At 37.6% G+C, this 21,857-nt stretch overlaps 1 protein-coding gene across 7 annotated transcripts in view; it reads right to left on the reverse strand.

Annotated features, from left to right (window-relative positions):
* Positions 1–1,512: 1,512 nt before the first annotated feature.
* The window catches only part of ARHGAP29 (Rho GTPase activating protein 29), a 58,916-nt gene continuing 38,571 nt past the window's right edge, over positions 1,513–21,857 (reverse strand). For 5 of the 7 annotated variants that reach the window (XM_084528371.1, XM_084528369.1, XM_084528370.1 and 2 more), the window contains 20 exons: positions 21,664–21,736; positions 17,395–17,455; positions 16,802–16,939; positions 16,454–16,518; positions 15,860–15,970; positions 15,652–15,732; positions 15,155–15,343; positions 14,776–14,913; positions 12,410–12,600; positions 10,417–10,583; positions 9,748–9,876; positions 9,510–9,608; positions 8,167–8,330; positions 7,766–7,954; positions 7,478–7,615; positions 5,738–5,970; positions 4,719–5,025; positions 4,440–4,548; positions 3,959–4,072; positions 1,513–3,448 (listed from right to left, as the gene is read on the reverse strand). In XM_084528371.1, coding sequence (XP_084384497.1) covers positions 2,547–3,448; positions 3,959–4,072; positions 4,440–4,548; positions 4,719–5,025; positions 5,738–5,970; positions 7,478–7,615; positions 7,766–7,954; positions 8,167–8,330; positions 9,510–9,608; positions 9,748–9,876; positions 10,417–10,583; positions 12,410–12,600; positions 14,776–14,913; positions 15,155–15,343; positions 15,652–15,732; positions 15,860–15,970; positions 16,454–16,518; positions 16,802–16,939; positions 17,395–17,455; positions 21,664–21,736 — 3,598 coding nt within the window. In that variant the 3' untranslated portion in view covers positions 1,513–2,546. The remainder of the gene's footprint in view (positions 3,449–3,958; positions 4,073–4,439; positions 4,549–4,718; positions 5,026–5,737; positions 5,971–7,477; positions 7,616–7,765; positions 7,955–8,166; positions 8,331–9,509; positions 9,609–9,747; positions 9,877–10,416; positions 10,584–12,409; positions 12,601–14,775; positions 14,914–15,154; positions 15,344–15,651; positions 15,733–15,859; positions 15,971–16,453; positions 16,519–16,801; positions 16,940–17,394; positions 17,456–21,663; positions 21,737–21,857) is intronic. The other 2 variants (XM_084528373.1, XM_084528374.1) reach the window with 2 other exon arrangements.

Raw genomic sequence — 21,857 nt, forward strand, 5'->3', positions numbered from 1 at the left:
TTTCCCGTCAGCCTTACGGCCCTGCTACCCCCGCAGCCGTGCTGGGGGCCCGCCCCGCCACGTCCCCCTCGCCTCCGGCCCGCTGAGGCGTTTCTCCCCGCGGGGGGGGAAGGCCTCGCTGCGCCACCGCCAGAAGGGCTTGAAACCGAGATACAGCGGCTAACGAAAAATGTAGAAATACTTTTAAAAAGAGATCGCAGCCTCCGGTCCCCCAATTACTGCTCGTCGGCGCTCGGCGCCTCACCTCCCGCAAATGCCTGCTTGTCAGAAGTTGCTGCACACAAAACACGCCTACGGGGTTACCAAGCACATGTAGCAGTTAGCCCCAGTACTTCGAGACACGCATTTTGAAAGGGATAAACCTTTCAAATAACTGTAAAAATAACCTGCTATAGTATTATAACATCTGCATCTTGCAATGCTGCCCTCACAGTGCTCAGACCAGCCTTTGGGGAGCTGCCTGCCTCAGGAAGTGTCCAAAGAACATTAAAAACATTAAAAACAGCAGTAGCGTTTCACCCTAGCCCGACATACATGGATAGCACGTGATGAAAACCAGGATGGTGACTTGGCCAGTAGCAGCTAACATTGCAACTTGGTTGAGAAACACATCCGTTTGTTCTCACAGACCAGCACACAGATTGATTCTCCATCTCAGCAGCCTGTGTGGGGGGAGTGCTGGAGGCTGCAGTTCACCTGACAGCCACTAACTAAAAGTATCAAAATTTTTATTATAATTTAATCCATTACCATATTCAGTACTGGACATATGCTAAAGTATCTAAAAATATAGTGAGACCATAGATTTAACTGAAGTTTAAAAATGAACTTGCCATCATGCAGTCCTTATCCATACAGATAATATCATCTTTTCACAACTGTGCTATAATGTTCTGCTACTGTGCCTCTAGATTTCATTAATGCTATTTCTGCTCACATAGCAAATTTTTTTTCCCTCCTCTACTCTCAAACTGGGAGAAACTCCCTTCCATGTCAAGAAGACATACTATTCCTCTGATTTTATTATACAGCTTGAAATGTCAGTCTGGCCAGAAGCAGTTGTCTGGCTGGTGCCCTCAGGCTTCACAAAGCAGCACCCTAAGAATGTGGCTAAAGCCATGACCAGAATTGACTAGTGGTAGCATGGCCTCTGACAAGTATGTGGGCTGTGCCTCTGTGCTAAGATGATAAACTCACAATACAGAGCTTCGACTTCCTTGCCATCTTTTGTTCTGGAAACTAAAATCAGATTATGTCCACTGAATGCAATGTGGGATTTATTTGGGTATTTTGGGAGGAAGGACTAAAGGAATGGAGTAGAAAAGTTCTGTTTTACAGTGTTAAACATACTGAAAATTGTTTCTTTGCTCTTCCTAGTCCGTTCAGTCGTTATCATTAGGAAGTACTATGCTAACTGTGCTCTACAGCATTTTAGAAAGGGTCAAATTAACTGTAATCTGATTAAGAAAAGTGTAACCATCCCCTAAAGACAGATGCAGAAAAGTATTATTATACTATTGCAAAGGCCAAATGTCCATATTTTAATAAGGTAGAAGATATCCATATATAGAAGCCACAGAGTCACTGAAATGTTAACAAGTTAATATATTTTAAAGCAAATATAACAGTGTACACATAAAAACCATTTAATATAAAGTGAAAACCATTAGATGCACCTACTACTGCAGATTTTTGGTTATTTTCAGCTCTTTCACTGACACTTGGAAACAGTGCTCTTCATTTCAGTTACACCAAGTTAGATGGCAAAACTGATCTACAGCAAGCAAATTGCTGCCTTTTCATTCCACTGGGAAAGACAGCACCACTGCAACTGAGTCTCTCTAGAAGGGCTCCCATATGAAACTGACTGTGAACATTTGTCCCACTCACTAACACATACAAGAAATTAGACGTGTTTTGGCTGCTGCTTCTGAATAGCAAAGCTCAGTAAGTGCATCTTTGCTGTACAAAGTGACACACAGAAAACTGTCAACAGATAACCATATCTACCTAAATATACACATATGATACATAATGACGGGCCATGCTGGCCAGTAAGTAAGTCTCTTCAGGAGCAAAGCTTTAATTGCACAGATTATAAAACTGAACAAATGCTTCTACAAAGCAAATTACAAGCTTTGGTTTATGCTTAGACAGTGAACAAACCCTTCCATTTTTATTAACATCTATTATGAAAAATGGGTCACCTCATTGCTACATGTGATAGTCAGTTCTCTATGATTAAGTACTTCATTCCATACAATGAAATGAAGCTCTGTGTCTTATCCAATGAACCCATTAGCTGTATTCTGGATTGGGATGCAATAAATCCTTATGAAAATCCACTGAATTACAAAAAATTTCGACTTACTTCCTTCACGATTCCCCACCCCTCCCCTCCATTTTTAAAAAGCTGCATATATAAAAATAACTTCAATATGGCACAGAAGTGGGATTCTCAAGGGAAAGCATAGGGTAAATGGACAAATGGAAGTATCCCCTGGCAAGATCAACAAACTGCATACAGTCCATGAGGAACTTGCACCCTATACAAAATGAGCTTCCCTGTGTTCCAACTCTTGGATCCTTTTTGGTCTCAGTCTCTGATAAGTAGGCTTCAGATCTGTAGGGTGAGCATCCTCTGAGCTAGTTTTTTGTTCATCTGTGTTTTGTCCAGGATCACCTGATAAAGGCACAGAGCTCCTAGCTAGTTTCACAGTATTATCCTGGTGAAGCACCGAGCTAGCACTGGTTGATGCACAAGCTTTTGCGGTAGAACTCTCTTCATTTTGTTTTGATTTGTTAGAGGGTGGTTTATAAAATGTCCCTGGGGGTGGCTGCAATGTTCTTGATGCTCTGAAGGTAGCAACAGGCTTGGCATCAGGACCACTCCCTTCTGCTGCTGTCCTTCCTGACCTTACAGAAAGAGAGTATGGCTTAACATGAAGACTGGCATTAGCAGAATTGTTACCCATGCTGCATGATGAAGATAAGGCACCTGCAGTTCCACTCTCAAGTGCTCGGTTCTCCTGGGGCACATTAGTCACAATCATTGCTGTCCTTGCTGTGATATCATATTGTTTATATTGCTTGTCCCAAGTTTTTCGCAGCATCTGGGTGTCACAACAAGAAAGTCTGCAACAGGTACTAACAGCAGAGAGTGCCTTTACCTCTGAAACTTCTTCAATAGTAGGGCTCTTGCTGAGATTCTCCGGACTTACTGCTCCTGCATTTTTTGTATTTCTTTCATTCAAAACACATGGAGGAAGTATCCTGTCTACAGGTAAGCTCACAGGTCGAATAGCTAGTTTTGTCCTTGGAACCCGCAATGGAACTTTGTTAATTTGACGATTAGGTTTTGCAGGAAGTAAGTTAATTTTACAGCCATCTTCACCTGGAGAAACAAATGAATCATTGTCTTTTTCTGAAGCTGGACTCACAGCATCACCTGAAAACACATAAATAGATGCTCGTCAAGTCAGCAAGACTTTAACAAACAGAATACAATCTTCATTAATGGCTCCCTCACAGCTGGTATTGTAATAGGATAACAGCTTTTAGGTATAACTTTCCACATAGCTATGAGCAACCTGCTAAAACCAAATGTTAGTATTTCAATAACAGTAAAACAGACATTGTACAGATGTGATTAAGGAGAAAGCAGACAGAGACTACATTACTTTTTTTTTTTTTTTTTTTTTTTGCTAGTGCTCTCCCATTTCCTGGATAATTTTCCATTTTTAAGATTTTAACAGTTTTCAGAATGTTGTACTCTATGTACAGAACATCACCAAACTGGTAACAACAACTCAAAATCGTTGTAATTACGAGATCATGTATAGTTACATGTAAATAAAGTGTAGGAAATCATGCCTACGTTAAAATAAACCACTGTAGTAGCGCATGCAAACAGGAGAACAAAAATCTTATATAAGATTTATAGGTAGGATAGGCAAACCTGTCTCTTTTGGAGCAGAAATAATGTCCAAAACGCTTGCAGCTGTTGATTCTGTCAGAGAGCTACTCTTTCCAGAGCCTTCTTGTTTACCACCAAAAGGTAATGAAGCACGTTCTGGGAGACAACAATGATCAAAATGTTTATCACTGGATATTGCTTCATAGCATCATAGTAGATTGCAGAAATCCACGGCCACAATGTTTTTTACCATTTTTTTTTTTTTCCTAAAGAAGTCACCATTGTGTTGTCTTAACAAATACTTTAAATTGATTTTATAACCACATTTATTTCTGATAGCCTTTAGAAAGATTTAATTCTGTTCCTCTTACAAAGAAAAACACTATATCAAGCACTAACAAGCAAGCTTTTAGGCAAGACTAGCTTGTTTGAATTGAAGAGCTACATGCACCATAATCTAATGCATCTATGCATCCACTTAAATGCATTTTATTCACCCATCCAAGAATAAAATTCCACTAACCAGTTGCAGACATATCTACTTGTTCTTTTGTATTCTTGCTGTTGTTTGATTCCAAGAACAACACAGCTGCTTCTGAAGCTCTGTTTTCACTTGGAGCTATCAGAATACCCTGTTAATGTAAGTCAGAGTGAAAGTAAATGAGAACAAGAGAAAAGACTCCAAAAAAAAAAAAAAAAAAAAAAAAGTAGCTTATAGAAATGTGTTTCAGAATGCTGTAGCATTTAACACAAGGCAAGATGGCACAGGTGGCACTGCATCAGCACAAGAGAATTCACTCACTTCCTTTACAGCAACAAATGACTTCCTCTGCTGCTGTGGCTCCCTCTCTCCTCCTGATAATGCAACTCTGACTGTAATGGCAGCTTCTTCAGACTGAGATGTGCTCAGAAGTGGTTGCAATGAAACATCAAATATCTTTTCATAGTATGTTATGAGTAACTCCACTATCCGCGCCTGATATGGGTAATCCACAAGTGACGACAAGGACACTGTAGCATCCGTTTGACGTGGCCTGATCAGAGTTGGGCCAAATATTATGCCAAGATTGCTGGCTGACATTTTATTTTCATCAGACTGTTCTGTAACCCTGCATAAGGAGAGAGGAAAAGAACAACCAAGAGTAAGAGGGGGTTTCACTACTTCAGAATTATTTTAGGTATTAATTCTAAGTTATGTCTAAAGAGGTTAAAAGACAAAAATACCAAAGGTGGGTTTGGGTGGCAGGCAGAATCAAAGATGACAGCACTTAACAGCAACTTGGACTAAGCCCTTTCAGTGTGTTTTTTTATGTCTAATTTAGTGCTATTTGTGACCATCTGGAATTTTGAATAAATGAGGCAGGAGGGTAGGCAAGGGTACGTGCAAACAGATGGAGAAATACAGGTTAGAATCTAGTAACGTGACAACTCAAAGACCTCAACCCAACATCACTACACATATGGCATGCTTAGGGAAACTATAAAGTCTCTATGCTACTTCTGAAGCACTTAGTGAGAGTAATTGATGAATACAAATACAAATCTGTCTTTTTCCATGGGATCTCTTAAAAGGTCAGAATGTGCCTGATTTCATTAAATTCTCTTCTGGCATAAGGTTATGTAATGTAGGACCTAATAATATAACTGCAGCACAATCTAAACAACATGTAACTATTTCTGTGAATAAACAGTGACAAATGACAACAAATCCTGCAACTTCTTCCTCTACTGTCATCCAGAAGGGTAGTCGTTTCCTAGTATACACCATCTAGCATGCAGCTCCATTTTCAATAGCAATTTACATTTAAAGTATTTTCTCACCTGTGAAGGTGTCCAATAAGGTACTGAAGAGTGTTATAGTTTGGTACAGGCAGCTGTTTCAGAAGGTCTTTAATTTTAATGATGATCCTATTCAGTTCAATACAGATTGACTGCCTTTTCTTTGATTTGGGACTAGCTTGTTTAGCATCCAGTTCCTCATTAACACTCTGGCTTTCCTTTGCAAGTCCAATGAACTCATTGTAAAGCCGAAACAAAATCAAGGGTTCTGGAAGCTGAATAAATAAGAACATTTCAGAAACTTCTCATGCCTGAATTTTACCTTGTTTCCTTCCTGTTTTTCTTCAGTTTTGTCTGGTCTAGTGTATTTTCTTAGATGATGTTTTATCTTTGTTTATTAGCTCAAACAACAAGTTCTCAAAAACAAACCTCAATAACAGTAAAAGACTCCCTCCTAAACTTTTTTTTCCATAAATTATTTGCTAGCACTTTACTGCAAGAGCTTTGGCATTGAGCATTTATTCTTATATATAGGTATTTCCATAACATGATTGCTCAGAGAGAAGCTGTTATACTGCAGATGCATGAAACAAACATTTGTGATAACGAAACACAGCATTCCTTCCTCCATCCTTTGATAGTATACTACATGTGGTATCCAGTTTAGTCCATATTCTATTTTTTATTGGATTTTAGGGCATAGAGCATTTTAAATCACGATTCAAATATTCTCTTGGTGTAACAGTAGTGTATTACAAAGTGAATGTTAAGAAAAAAAATCACAGAAAAAGACAAAAAACTCAAACCTAACCTGGCTACTTGTCTAGCTCCAGTTTAGATAAAAGCAAAAAGCAGAAAAACTAGTTAAAATAATTAGTGTAAGTAACTTTTTTTAGGATTTAACTCAGGATTCTGTCTAAAAATGTCTGCAGGTTTCTAGAAGTATTTCAACATTTAAAATGGACAGGTCTACTTAAAAAAAAAAACAACACAGATCATTTACAAAAGTAATTAGACCAGAAGAAAAACAAGTTAGCTATTTTTAGTTATAAGCCGTATTCAAAACACAGCACAGTGCCTCAAACTATCACACTATGATGTATATAGGACAGGACCACGAAGCTAAGGAATGCTTATCTCAGTGTTAACTTTGTTTTTGAGTGACTCAGTAATCACACTGGGCAACATCCCAGCCTCATCTTTTTCAGTTACATACTGAAGTCCTGTTGCAAAATCAATCCTAAAGCTTTAAATCTCCATTTTGTAAGGAAAAGATGGACAATCCTTTCATGATGAGCACATCATTATGACAATTATGAGTGCTTGATCGAATCATTGTTAGCATATATTAACAGCAGTATTTTAGCATGTCTGCATATTGAGGCAAGAATATGAGAATATGGCAGTGCTTTAAAGTACAGGTATAACAGCCGAAACACTGTAACCAAAGGTTTTTAAAAGTTTAGCTTCACTACAAATGGATAAATAAAAGCTAGGTCTGTGTATGATACTGGTAGTTGAGACACTGTATCACATGAATTCTAGATTGGAGACACCGTATCACATGGAATCTAGATTGCAATACAAGCTGTCAGCCATCTCACATCTTTCCCTGCCCTTATCACAGCCTCTTTATGAAAATTAAAAAAGCTTACTGCAAATATACAAGGCATTCAAGTCACCTACATATGCTGCAGGATTGCTGAATTTTTTTTTTTTGTCTTGTACGATGAAATATACTATCCTACTTTGTTTTTTCTATTTGACCTCTCAAGTGCATACCTGGCGGAGATACAACTTGAGAACATTGCTGATATCATGTGCATAGAGTTCTGAAAGCTCAACCAAATCCTTTCCGTTTTCAAAAGCTTGACAAAGCTTTTCAACTCTTGATTTGGCTCCATTCACACGATAGATGCCCTGAAAAAAAAAAAAAAAAAAGAGTAGCACAACTCTATTGTAATTCGAAATGCAAGTGCAAGTTTAAAATACAGACAAAACCCAGCAGTATAACATTTTCTTGAGAGCCTTGCGTTCACACGTAAGTTTTATAAACAAACTTAGGCATACCTTGACATTCAGTGCTCTGCTTTCAATTTCTGATGTGCACTTTTTGATGATGAAAGGAATGCCATCAGGAACATTTTTAGCAGCTTGGGCAAATTCCACTCCAAACAAGTGAAGCCTTCCATGAAGTTTTTTGTGCCCACATTGAATAGCTAAAGTCTCTAAACACTTTTTATGGCATGCAAGTGAACACTAAAAGAGGGAAAAAAAAGTACATGGTTTGACACGTTCTAACACTACAATAAATCTCTGATGTTTGTCACCCTATATATGAACAAAAAGGAAAATTCATTAGGTTCTGTGAGCCACAAAGTCCATACTTTTTAGATAGAAAAATATGAGCTCCCTAAACTCCCAACTTCACACGAATCCCAAGCAGCAATTTAAACTACTTTTCAACTTACCTCCTCACATTCAGCTCCATGGAACACCACTAAGCTGTCACATTCTCTGCATTTAGATGGAGCTCTCAGCTTCCGCAGTTTGTGTGTCTGTGCTGCTTTAGACATACTAGTGTTTCTGAAAGGTCCTGGAGAGTTTGCGGTTTCGGATGTCAGATCATTTAAACCTGGAGAGATTTTTTTTGTTTCAGTCATTGTAATATCAACTATTGGGATAGGCTTTTTTTTTTTTTTTTTTTTTTTTTTTTTTTTAAAGTACAGTGCTGTAGAACATGGAGTTCTGTAGCAGAAGCTATCAAAGTAACCAAACCCATTTCAATGACAAGGAAGCAAAGCATTGTTACAGTTTATTTAACAGATTAACCATCAAATATTAATATATGGAAGTAGAATCAAATAGTTTTGCATAAAGTATTTCAGTTCTCTTCTATCAATGGCACATGAAAACACTAGGATATTTAATTCCAGCTAACCCGCAGATCAGGCAAGTTTCTTTCTATTTACTTTAAAGTCCTGTACCGGGATATGAAAGATCACACTATAGTTCGGTCTAATCTTTCAGAAGTACTTCATAAGCATACGCTGCATATGCTAAGAATTAATACACGCTCACAGCAGAACTCATAAAACAATGACTCCTCCCCAGTCACTAATTCTCAGTCTCCTATGATATCAAAATACTTTCTAGAGGATTCTACAACACAATAACTGGTGCTTTTCATGACTTTTTTTTTCCAAATTATCAACAGTTCTGTGAAACAAAAATTAAGATTTTAATCTGTAGAACATAAGAAAGTAATACATACAGTTAGAAAGCCCAGAAAGCTTCTTGAATGCTCAAATAGTGATTAGATACTATTCCAAGTGAAAGTTTGCATTAATTGGTATGTTGCCATGCTTTAAATCTACATCTAAAGTAGTATTAACAACACGCTCGTTCATAGAAGGCAGAGTATATATTTAGGAAATAAGGACTAACTAAAGGATTTCCTAAATGCTCTAATGAACAGTGCCACAAATATAGCTGAACTAGTTTGCAGGTACTGCAGATATCCCTTAGAATTATTTCTGATAATCCAGTTATTCAGGCTTCAGTAACTGTGGCAATTTCATCTTTGTACAGTAAAAAATTCACATGAACGTTAGAAATGGTCCGTTCAGCACCACTTCATTAAAACGACTTGAACGTTATCTTTCAACATCAAGTGGAAAATACACTGTACTGAAAAACTACACTGTTGGTAACCACAGCACTGTACTTTTCTTGAGAGCATTAAAGAGAAAAAGACAAATTCCACAACAAAAAACATCTTTGGGGGAATTTTCAGGTGTGGAAACAACATTACCACAGTCTGAAGGAGATGGTGGTTCTCTTTCATCAAGATCATCTGCAGAAGACATAGTACCAGTAGAAGGTGTTCGTGGAAGTCTTCTTTTAAAATCCCCTGGAAGATGACCAAAAAAAAAATAAATCAGGAAGCTGAAAGCATCACTTCTGCCCTAAACTAATAAAGTTGTCTTCATTAATTTAAAACAGTCCAAAGAAAGGATTTAAAATTAGTACAGTAGTGAGTGTAATTATACCTGGGCTAGCAGATGGAGAATCCATAGATCGTGACTCACTGCTTCCTCCTGCACTTTCAGAATCACTGCACATTCCTCCACTCTGGTTTCCAACTGACCAAGATCTGAATGGTGGTGGCCCTCGTATTGCTTTTAGAAAGATAATCCAAAAGTTCCAAATGTAAAGGACAAAGCGACAGTCTCTTTATTGAAAAAAAGTAACTATGATTCTGAATAGGCAAATATTGCAAAAGTTATATGAACGTGCAGTGCAGTGGAAAAAACAGCATATATTTCTGTAAAAGCTTTGGGATGAAAGAAGTTAATTTTGAAAACTTGACACTTGTACTTTTGCAGAGAAGCGGAAATCAATGCAGTATTCACAAAAACACTTTTTAAGTTGCTAATGTCAATAGAAATAATTCAATATACTAAGCTTAACAGAACTTACTGTTTGAGTTACACCTTACCCTTCTTACTAGAAGAATCTAAGCTACACATACACATACTTTTCCATTTCTCCTTATGCTTGAATGCATAATTGTTTTCAGGCTTCAAACTTTAAAATGCATTTTTTCCTTTCACTGCTAATTTTCTATCAGTGAGACATCAAGCACCTATTTTTTTCCTGATATTTTTATTTAGGGACTGAACTGCAGCCAAAATACAAAGCTGAAATAAAGTAACTACCTTGGATATCTGTGCTGCTGGATGATCTCTTTTCTCCAATCCTTTGCGAACGATGGTAAATTGGACTTCCCACATCATCTAACATCTGGGATGGAAAATCTCCTGAACACTGCGATAAGTTACCATGTGATGTATGGACACTGTTGGTTGATTGCTTATTAAAAACCCTTTGGAAAGAAGAAAGTAATTTGAATAGTGGATAAAAACAGAATTGAACAAAAGACAAAATTGTTCCCCTCCTCCCGCCCCCCCAATGCCAGAGGGCTAAAAATGCTTTATTTAATGAACACTGTTGTTCATTAATGTTCATGAACATGTATTTTTTACTTGTAATTACTAAAGCCCAAATTAAAAAAGGCCATTTATTTCTAATTAATGAAGTGCAATTTCTTTTTTTTTTTTTTTTTTCCTTTCATGTAAATCAGCTTTTCCACATCTCTGCAAGGTTTTATGACTTCTCTGGTAGATTTTGAAAATAACAGCAAATCTGTTTAGCTGAAGACCAGAAAAATTTAGTGGCTATTGCATCTACTCTCAATCCTTTCATATGAAAGATTCTCTGCTCAGCCATTGCCCCTATTCATCTATAAACATATAGATGTTAAAATGTTACTAGATACTGCTGCACAACCAGCTTAAAAAAAAAAAAAAAAAAAAAAACAGAAAATAGGTTGAAGCTACCAGCGATATTAAGTCCACTGTGAAATATTTGTTCTCAAGTTGAGGATAAAAAACAGTTAGCAGTCTAATGTAAAAGGCTGAAGCACTCTGTGGACAAAATGGCCTATTGGCCAAGTTTAGCTGTCAGGAAGTTGTTGCTTAATCAGTTTTACCCTGTGCAGCTGAAGGAAATAACAGACTTAAGAAACACTAAAACATGCATTTGTCCAAGCTACTATCCCTTAAATAAATGCAGACCTGAACAATACAAATGATCACTTCGAGTGCATGAAGAATCACAAGGCCATGTCAAAGAAAACAAGAGGGAAGTAGGGAGGAGAAAAAACAAGCTCCTATTAATCTTAAGCATTAAAGAGCTAGGAGACCATAAATAGAGTTTGAGATTTCATGCTCATCAGTTTCTTGGGGAGCTGCATGGTTAAATCCCGTAAGTCAAAGTTTATGAGCATGTCTAAATCAAGTCTTAAAAGGCAGGAAATTGACAGACAAGAACTAAGAATCTCAGCTTTAACTTTGAATTTCCTGGCTTTTGTTGGTACAAGTCTGACCCAAGCATTAGGTTTTTGTATTTAGTTCTCTTTTGAAAGACGATGACGACACTTTCCTGTACAACTGTGAAACATACAGACTGGAATGAGTATTCTGGTACTTTAGTGCCAAGATGACTATTTTATAACAAGTTAAAGGTGGAAAAAGCATTTGGCATACTGACACAAGATCTTTTTGTCTTGCTGTCTTTACTTCCACATTTGCAATACCTTCAATAGATTAACATTAAAAGCTGCTATTTCATACTGCTTGGAAAAAATAATTAGCTATATAACAAAGGGTCATGTGGACTTGAACTTTTTTGTCACACAGCAAGAGACAGAAATCAAACAAAACTTCCTGCCTGAAGTTTTCCAAACCTAAACCATATACAAGAATGTACAGTAGCAAGGCCTGCAGAAGTAGAAAAGTACCTTCCCAGGCATTCTAAAACAAATTATCAGATATTACTGCCACACCACACTGGTAAACCTTAGAGTTCAAAATTTATTTTTCATATTAACTACTATCTACATTAAAGTAGTAACAAATGAATTCTTAACATAGCAGTTGTCACTGTTTTAGCAAGCATTGTCATGTTTGAATGTGAAAATTACACATAATCAACCACCAAATTACGTGCCAAAGAAATAAAGAATGGTAAAATAAAACATGAAGATTCATTCAATGCTATTTTACTCCTCCAGAAGTTCTTACTGGTAAACACGTATGCCTTGCATTTAATTCTGAAACAAGCAAATGCCACAAGTAGTTTGGGACTCACCCATCAACCTGGGAACTATGGGTTTCAAAAGAACCTGATTCAATAGGAACGCCTTCCTTTGGCAAACTTTTCACAAACTCTGAATACTGCTGACCAGGGTCATAAAGTTTGGCACTCTCACAGAGGGACTGGCAGTTAACTGGAAGAGATACAACCTGAGCATGCTGCAGCTGGAACAGGTTAACTGTTGCCTGTTAGAAGGAGAAAAATTTGTACATGATTTACTAGGTATTTCAATTCACTATGCTCAACCCAAATTAGCATCATGACAGACAGTGATTTAAATAATAATACTAGAAAATGCTAGGAACTAGTAACACATGTAGGCATGGTTTTTTTGCAAGATTCCTGGAAGTCTACTGCAAATACTTCATATGAGGCAGTATTCCTCTTTTGCTCTCTGGGTTATCAAATACTTAAAGTACCAAAGGAAACTCCAGTGTTTTCCCACTTTGGGTTAAACAAGCAATGTTTATACAGCAAGGTTTGTTGCTACCAAAATGACAACTTTCATCCTCTGGGAATGTTAGCCAATGCTACAATGAAGTAGTTGGAATTCCAAACCCAAATCAGCTCTGTATCACCTTGAGACATTAAAAAGGACAAAATGCCTTGTCCCAACAAAACAGACTAACAGAACACTAAGTAAAATAAAGCTTCTAAAATACTTTATCCAAGTCAGAGACAAGGGAAGGGGACACTTAATGGCTTCTGCTTCAGGTAGGGGGTTGCAGGAATAACTGCTACTGCTTTGCCCTGGTTTCAGCTAGGATAGAGTTAGTTTTCCTCCTAGTAGCTGGTATCATGCTGTGCTTTGGATTTAGGATGAGAATAATGCTGATAACACACTGATGTTTTAGTTGTTGCAGAGCATTACTTATACTAAAACAAGGACTTCTCAGCTTCTCATACTACCCTGGCAGTAAAGAGCTACAAGTGCTCAAGGAGCTGGGACAGCTGACTCAAACTGGCCAGAGGGACATTCCATACCACATAGCATCATGCTAAAGAATTTATATGGGGTGGCTGGCTGGGGTGGGTGGGACCACTGCTTGGGGATGGGATAGGCGTCAGAGGGCAGTGAACAATTGTATAGCGTGTCACTTGCTTTGTATGTTCTAATATCATCATCATCATCTCCCTTCTTTTTCTTTCCTATTAAGCTGTCTTTATCTCAACCAACAAGCTTTTACCTTTCCCTCTGCCCCTGATTCTCTGTCCCATCCCACTGTGGATGGGGAGTGAGTGAATGGCTGTGTGGTGCTTAGCAGCCTGCTCGTTTAAACCACAACACATCTCCAACTTTTTCAAAATGGAAAAGATTTTTTGCCTTCACACCTTCCTTCTTCTTTGGCCTTTAACAAGCTGGTACCTGACCAGCTTGCACTAATGAGGCAGCATGCAGCCAGGTAAGGAATTCAAGCCTGCTCGTTCCATTATTTGTAAATGAGAAACACTTTCATCTTCCTTAACTGTCCATCAGAATTTCTAACTTACTTCATCAGCTAGCTAAAAGCTTGGGGCTTTTGATTTTCACAAGCAGATTTCAATTGCCAGTGGAATTTATCTTGCTAGTGTGTTAGTTGAAGATGAAGGTTAAAATGTCAGTTAGTTGTTAAGAATTACTTTTCCTCAAACTGTTGATTTCAGAATAATTTGCAATCTAGAGAAACTTGCACTGACAGGTTTAGGCCTTCTACTAAGCTTACTGTGGTTTTATGTCCCCTCCCCTCCAATGACACAGCACTATCTGACTTCATCTCATCTAAATAAAAAAATGCATCTATTAGCAAAATGCAACACAGGTTTTGTACAAACAATATATATAGATATAACATTTTGACAATCTTTTGCTTATTTACACTCATTACATTTGTATATTAAATTAGTCACAGTAGATATTGCAGTAATCAGGAAAGTTTTTAAGGCTAGCAGACTCCATGGTGCAGTGCATTAACAAACACTTGAGCCAAATGTCTTTGCTAATGCACAAATGAAAATAGCGGGAATGTGAGCTGTACTCAAAGTAACGAGATAGTACTACTAGAAAGATTTAACATGAATTCTGTAGTCAAGGTTCTTGCAGTGCAACAGCTCATCAAAAACATCTAAAAATTCAAGACGGGTATACCCGCATATTTTTTTTTTTATATTTAAAAATACCTCTTAATACAAAGAGGAACAACAAACATTGAAAGTTTTCCTTTTTCTACTGGCTTGCCCTCTGTCCTTTGAAAACTTCCTATTTTAAGCAGTTGATACTATCAACGCAGCTTTCTCTCAGTCTTAAGAACCTTTATATAGCTCTATTTAACAATTAGGCCAAGCTACTTTATTGCCTAAGCTATCTTAAAAAGCATACTTACAGCTTTAAGAGTAAGATCACACTGGAAAATAAGCTCCCGAAGCTGCATTAAGACATCACTTTTAAAGCTTTCCAAATCATTTCTTTTTTCTTCAATCTCTGCTATGCTTGCTTTATAGTGTTCATTGGCCTCTTCAGCCTATGGAAAAACACATGTATAAAGGGTTAATGGACAACAAACCTTGATACTAACAGGTGAGAAAGATACATACACATGACAAATTGTAACAGAAGATTCTCCTTTAGGATAGAAGCCTGAAAGCACAGCAAGATTAAAATGAAGAATTATGAACAGAACATTCACACAAATGCTCTCTCAATGGGAAAAAACAAGCAAAACCAGCTAAGACTTATCTTTAAAAGTAAGAAAAAAACCTTACTTTTTGAAGAGCCTCCTCCTCTAGCCTTCGTTTTTTTTCCAGTTGCTTGCTGAAATCTTTTACAAAGCTTCCACTTGAGCTAAGATGTTCCTCCTCAGCACGAGCGGTGCAGGATTTCGCCTTTTCATACTCATCTTGACGCTGTGTATATAGCGACTTGGCTTTTCTTAGAGCAGCTTCCAGCTCTTGCTGCAGAATGCAAAGAATAATTATTTCTTTTGCATTTTTTTTTTTCATTTTCTGTTTGTTTAATGTGATGTTCAAAGAAAATGTTATGCCCAGGTCGGTACTCCTCAGTTCAGACTACAAAAGTCATAGATGGATAACCTCTTACAAATAGGAATATGCCATGAAATCAACAGTTACATTCTACATCCATTAAGTCCTACGGGTTCTATATGTGAATTAAGATGTGTAACATTAGATAGCACAGTTTGAAAATATCGACCTTTTGAAGAATTTGAGATTGAACACTGTTAGATATGAAAAATACCAACCATTTTTTTCTGTTCTCGCTGCCAAAGTTCCTTGATATCTTTCCTTTGTCTATCCAACTCATTTTTTCTTCCCAGAAGGGGCTAGATAGGAAATATTAGAGAAATATGTCAAGACTTACAGATTGCAAGTTTGTACTTTCAAATAAGCCATGATGTTGCAAAACCTTTTACAAACCCAAACAGTATTTGTCAGTTTCTGTAAGCTTACCTGCACAAATTTGTTAGACTGGAGAGCAGCAGCTGTTTGTTGCCAGAGCTGATTGTTCTCAATATCATTTTGAAAAGCATTAAGAAATATTGATTGGAATGGCATATAATCCTAAAATTATACAAAAGAACAAAACATAAGTGTTCTAGGTAAGGTAGAGCCAATGTTCTAAGTGTCAGTATAATCAAACTCAATTTTCAATTCTGTTTAATACAATATTAATGTGTGTGTGGAAGTCAGTTAGGGATGAATACTGAAAGTGGGATTTCTCAGCTATCTTTCATTTTTACTCAAAAAACTTGGGAAGGCAGGTCTGCAAGTCCAAATTACACAACATACAAGATGTTAGAAAGAAAAAAAAACAACACTGAATACCATAAGGCTACTCTGTATTTTCAACAAAATTTATTTATCCAAATTTCCATAGAGGATGGGAAGAGATAAAATGTAACAGATCTTTTATAGTGAGTTGCAGTATAAATCAATTCTGTATCAACTTAAAAATATATTCTTCATTGTCCACAAAGTTTCATTTTTTCTCAAGTCATCTAATGCATATTTAAGACTTAAAAAGAGCTCTTAAGTCATACTCACCTGGGGTCCGACAACAGCTTTAGCAGTTTCAGCCATTTTTGCTAGGTTTTTAGCACACTCCACTTCTGTTAAGAAAATAAATCACATAATTAACTGTTTGTGATAATTATACCACCTCCCAAATGCTTTTTACATTCTTCCTCTAACAGATAGGCTACAGAGGGGACCACCTTCACTTCGTTACAAACCTTTAATTATAGGAAATGGGTGTTAGTCTGTCCGCTTCAGTGGAACAGCTACTAATTTAGAAATCACATTATTGACAGTCTGCAGCACAGGGGCCTGACAACAGATTTAATTCTATCATGACAATGCTGATTAAATGCCAGAAAAAAAAAAAACACTCACCCAAGCTAAGCTTTTTTTCTACCCACGCGACTACATCCTTGGTATATTTTGACCATGCTTTAGCATAGGACAGAGCTGATTCAATTCCACTGTCATTCCTTAGAAGCATGTTATCAACCTCCTCTGCTCGAAGATGTCCTGAAAATAAAACATCAAACACGAAGAAGTGAATTTTAGACACGACCACACACTGAGAGCAAAGCCAGTATTAGCCAACTGTGAATACTTAAGCAGCTCTCATCTTGAGGTGTTCTTTAATGCTAGTTGACTCTAAACAGGACTGACAGAGGTTTTAGAACAAATTAACAGGTCATAGTATTTTATGTGGACTAGTCATATGGCCAGCATAGTTTTCTTAAAGAAATCAACCCTAAAAAAAACCTAATCAATGACATACAGAAGTGCTTTGGGTCTTGTTTTTTCCTTCTCCCGAAAAGCAACCCCGGGTGGTTACTCATAGAAGTGCAAAACCTCTGCAAAAGCAAATTATTTACACTGAAATTTTACTGGCAAAAAGTGACCAAACAACTTATTTAGAAGATGAGAACATATATACAGAATTGTATTTAATAAATATTGAAGGAATGACCTACCTTGAATATCATCCCTTTCATGCAGTGAACCCCCAGACTCCACAGACAGATTTTCAAAAGACTGGTGTATAGGAAGGAGATCAAGTTAGGGAAGATAAGTTCTCACTAGCGCTGATAGTCCAAAAAATTAAACTTCAAAACTTTAAACTTTTAAACTTAAAGTTCAAAAACTCCCTTTTTTTTTCCCCCTCCACAAAGGAAAGACCTATGCTGTAACTCCCTCTCATCTAATATAGGATCTAAGCTCCCATAGCCGTCAACTGAGACATAACAAATAGCAGGGAATCATATATCTTTAATCCAACAATCCTGAAAGGATGCGATGAAAAAAAAACCAAAACATTGCTTAACATTCAGGGGGTCTAGAGGGGAAGACATATGAGGAGCAGCTGAGGTCCCTTGGTTTATCCAGCCCCTATCAGAGCAGGCTGAGGGGAGGCCTCATGGTGGCCTGCAGCTCCCTCACAAGGGAAGCGGAGGGGCAGGCGCTGGGCTCTGCTTTCTGGGGACAGCAACAAGACCCGAGGGGACAGCATGGAGCTGGGACAGGGGAGGGTCAGGCTGGGTGTTAGGGAAATGTTCTTCATTGAGGGGGTGGTCAGACACTGGGACAGGCTCCCCAGGGAAGTGGTAAGAGCACCAAGCCTGCTGGAGTCCAAGAAGCAGCTGGACAACGCTCTCAGACATACGGCTCGATTTTTGGGTGGTTCTGTGTTTGAGCCAGGAGTTGGACTTGATGCTCCTTGTGGGTCCCTTCCAACTCAGGATATTCTATGATTTGCTACCCATCTTTTAGGAAGGATTTCATCCACACCTGATGTGTGGATGAAATATCCATACATGTAACAGACACCATTGTACAAGCCCTAAGAATCCTGGATTTCTTCCATAGGAGAATAAAGCCATGATTTCTCCTAAATTACTTGCAGGTGTGCAGTGTAGGCGCAACAGCTGACTGCTAACACTTTCTAACGAAGCACCGATACGCAGTACTACCTGACAGAATTTAATCCAACAATAAGTAAACAGAATTTAGCTTAGCATAAGATTTCATCCCTTTGTCCTCATGCTGCATCTCTTTTAATTGTTGAAGTCCTACAAATACATTTATAGGACTGTGCTGCAAACCAGGCCAATTAAAATTACTCTAGACAACTCAGAAGCAGAGAGCAGGCAAACACAAGGAAATAGCTGCAAAATAGCCTTAAGCTTCACAATAAGAACTTGTTTCCATTTTAGATTTTGGTGTTGTTTTATCATCAGACAAAGCTAAAATGGAGCATGGCAGCAATGATGCAAGTAGGGGTTTTTGCTTTTTTTTTTTTTTTTTTAAATGTAAATGAGAACTGATCATAAATCAGAAAAATCCCTGATCACTGTTCACTTCACAGCAAAAAACTTAGCTTTTAAAGTGGGATACAAATGTTAGGTTAGAATAAACAAGAAATAGAAAAAAAAATAAAAAACCAACCACATCTTATACTAATTCAGTAAGTACTTACAGGTTCTGGTCCTAAAAATTTACTTCCCATTCTATAAAACCTAAATCATTTTAGCCCTGAGAATGGTTCAGTCTTCTCCAGTAACTCAGGCACACAGCCTGGTTAGGGCAGCTATTTAATGCTCAGTTGTCCATCCAAATTCACCCCACTACGAATATGCAATACCACGTTGTAAAGGCAAGCACATCGACTGCCATTGATGCTCTGCTACTTCTCTTTATATACTTTGTCAGAACTCAACCTACTACCAAAAAGACAGTGAGTGACTCATCCCAGCAAGCCTGCCCCCCCCATAAACCCAAACTTGCTGACTTGTACATAGATTTTATTTTAAACTGAACTTCAACCAAGCCTGTATTTCCATTGCCCAAGAATTCTCAATCTGTCAGAGGCAAAACTCCGCAAACAGCACACTGACATTTTATTCAACTCTTACTGTGCTTTCAGACCTACACAGTGTCCAGTAGCATTCAAATAGCTTGTTCAGCAATGAAAGGTCACACATACCCATCTCGCTTCTCCCAATATATTCTAAAGCTCTTGTGTTTTTAATTAAGAAATATCTTTGTTTCTACCTTGTACTTCTGGTTGTACTACAAGGACTAAAATGAGAATAATTACACTTGCTAAGAGGGGGTATACGTATCACTTAACTTCAGCCTTCAAGCCGAATGCCTGAACTGAAGAATGTAAGCACCCCTGTAGTCTAGAGAAGCAAGACCAACCCCCTCAACTCTGAAGCCTTGGAGCAATCCTGAATAGCTTAGCAAAGAAGGCCCTTAACTTAAGAGGCAATTAAAAGCTTTCTCTTAAATTAACCTTCAAACTGTTTATATGTTAATTTCTATCAAAATGCTATGCTCTAATCTTTTTAAGATAGAGCTAACTGCTGTGTTTAACCAGTGAACGTACAGATCTGAAGGAATGAAAAGTCAATACAGCTACTTAAATATTTTGCACTTAGCTCCTCCTAACACATCTACTAGTTGGCCTCCAAATTACTTTCTAAATTGCAAAACAAAGTGAAATGCATCATCTGTTAAAAATGTGTCTGAATGCAATGCATATTTTATTTAACAGATTTATGTAACAGATTTCCAACAAATTGAACCGTATTATTCTACCTGCTCCAAAATTTAAATTTATTCTTTTCCACATTAGAGAAAACAAATGACACTACAAAAAGGGGACTTCAAATACAAGCTGGTGACTTCTGGAGCAGCTAGACTAGAATTTCTTCTTCATTTCACTAAACTGTATTTTTTCCTCGGCTTCCACCTACCCCACACTTAGAAGCATAATGTAAAAATATATTCCCAAGAAATGAAGCCATAACAGGATTAAAAGCAAACAGACTCATCACCTTCCTTCTGCTGGTTAATTGACTATCTGAAACAGCACTTGTTCAAATAATTTCATCTACATTACTTGAGATGCTGGCTTCTATGCTATTTCATATTTTTCTCATCAACCTAACCCTCTTTTTGCTGGAACCAGTCTTCTGAGTAGCTTCCTTCCTTTCCATGTCCTTTGGGAAGACTAGCTTTGTAGCAGCTACAGATTTAGAAGAATGTCTATGATTGTCCATCTTATTCTCATGTGTTAACAAGCAGTGTAAATTTCAGAATCACAGAATCTCTAGGTTGGAAGAGACCTCAAGATCATCGAGTCCAACCTCTGACCTAACGCTAACAGTCCCCACTAAACCATTTCCCTAAGCTCTACGTCTAAACGTCTTTTAAAGACTTCCAGGGATGGTGACTCCACCACTTCCCTGGGCAGCCTGTTCCAATGTCTAACAACCCTTTCGGTAAAGAAGTTCTTCCTAACATCCAACCTAAAACTCCCCTGGCGCAACTTAAGCCCATTCCCCCTCGTCCTGTCACCAGGCACGTGGGAGAACAGACCAACCCCCATCTCGCTACAGCCTCCTTTAAGGTATCTGTAAAGAGCAATAAGGTCACCCCTGAGCCTCCTTTTCTCCAGGCTGAACAAGCCCAGCTCCCTCAGCCGCTCCTCGTAGGACTTGTTCTCCAGGCCCCTCACCAGCTTCGTTGCCCTTCTCTAGACCTGCTCAAGCACCTCCATGTCCTTCTTGTAGTGAGGGGCCCAAAACTGAACACAGTACTCGAGGTGCGGCACACCTCATAATTTAAAATGATTATTTAATTTATTTAAATAATAAATTAAAATTTATTAAATAATTCATTACATAAATATTAAATAAATTAAAATTTATTTAAATAATAAATTAAATTTAAATAATTTAATTTATCTAATTTAAAAAGATTATTTCTCAACCATAACTGTACAGCATTGTTATGATCAAGCCTGTATGAAGGAATGCTATGTTTTAAGTACATATCAATAAAACCTAAAAAAAACAAACTTTTTTAAACCTTGTTACAACTTTGCTTGGCATACACATTTTCATTACATTAATCTGAATTGATTTACCTGCAAGTCTGATTTGACATAAACAAAAATTCAGAGCTGCACATGGTACTGAGCATTTTTTAAATCTCACCTTCAGTGTGTTTAAAAGGAGTTTTAAACTGCTACCCCAGTTGAATCATCACTGTCATTGAGAACAGAGAACATGTATGAGTACTTGAAACCCTAAATACTCTTTTTTTCCATGGGTTTAATCTTATTTTAACACTCAGAAGACTTCAAGCAGCCTGGACCCATGATGCACAGAGTTTCAGTGGAAATTAAAATTTCCTTTAAAAAATATGATTTCACACTCTGAGAACGTTTAGCCTACCTGACTTCTCCGAGATACAGGAAGTCCCAGTGACGAGCCATTGTCTACATCTCCCATAAGGAAGTCTGAAACACTACCAGAAAAACAAAGAGCCGTGTTACTTCATTAATTCTCCTACGTGATTTCAGATCACTGAACAAAAATTCAGATCATCTCTCTAATACTCTTTAAAAGTTCTGCAGAAAGATTTTCGG

Source organism: Aythya ferina (assembly GCF_964211825.1).
Source record: "Aythya ferina genome assembly, chromosome: 8".
Lineage (NCBI taxonomy): Eukaryota > Metazoa > Chordata > Aves > Anseriformes > Anatidae > Aythya > Aythya ferina.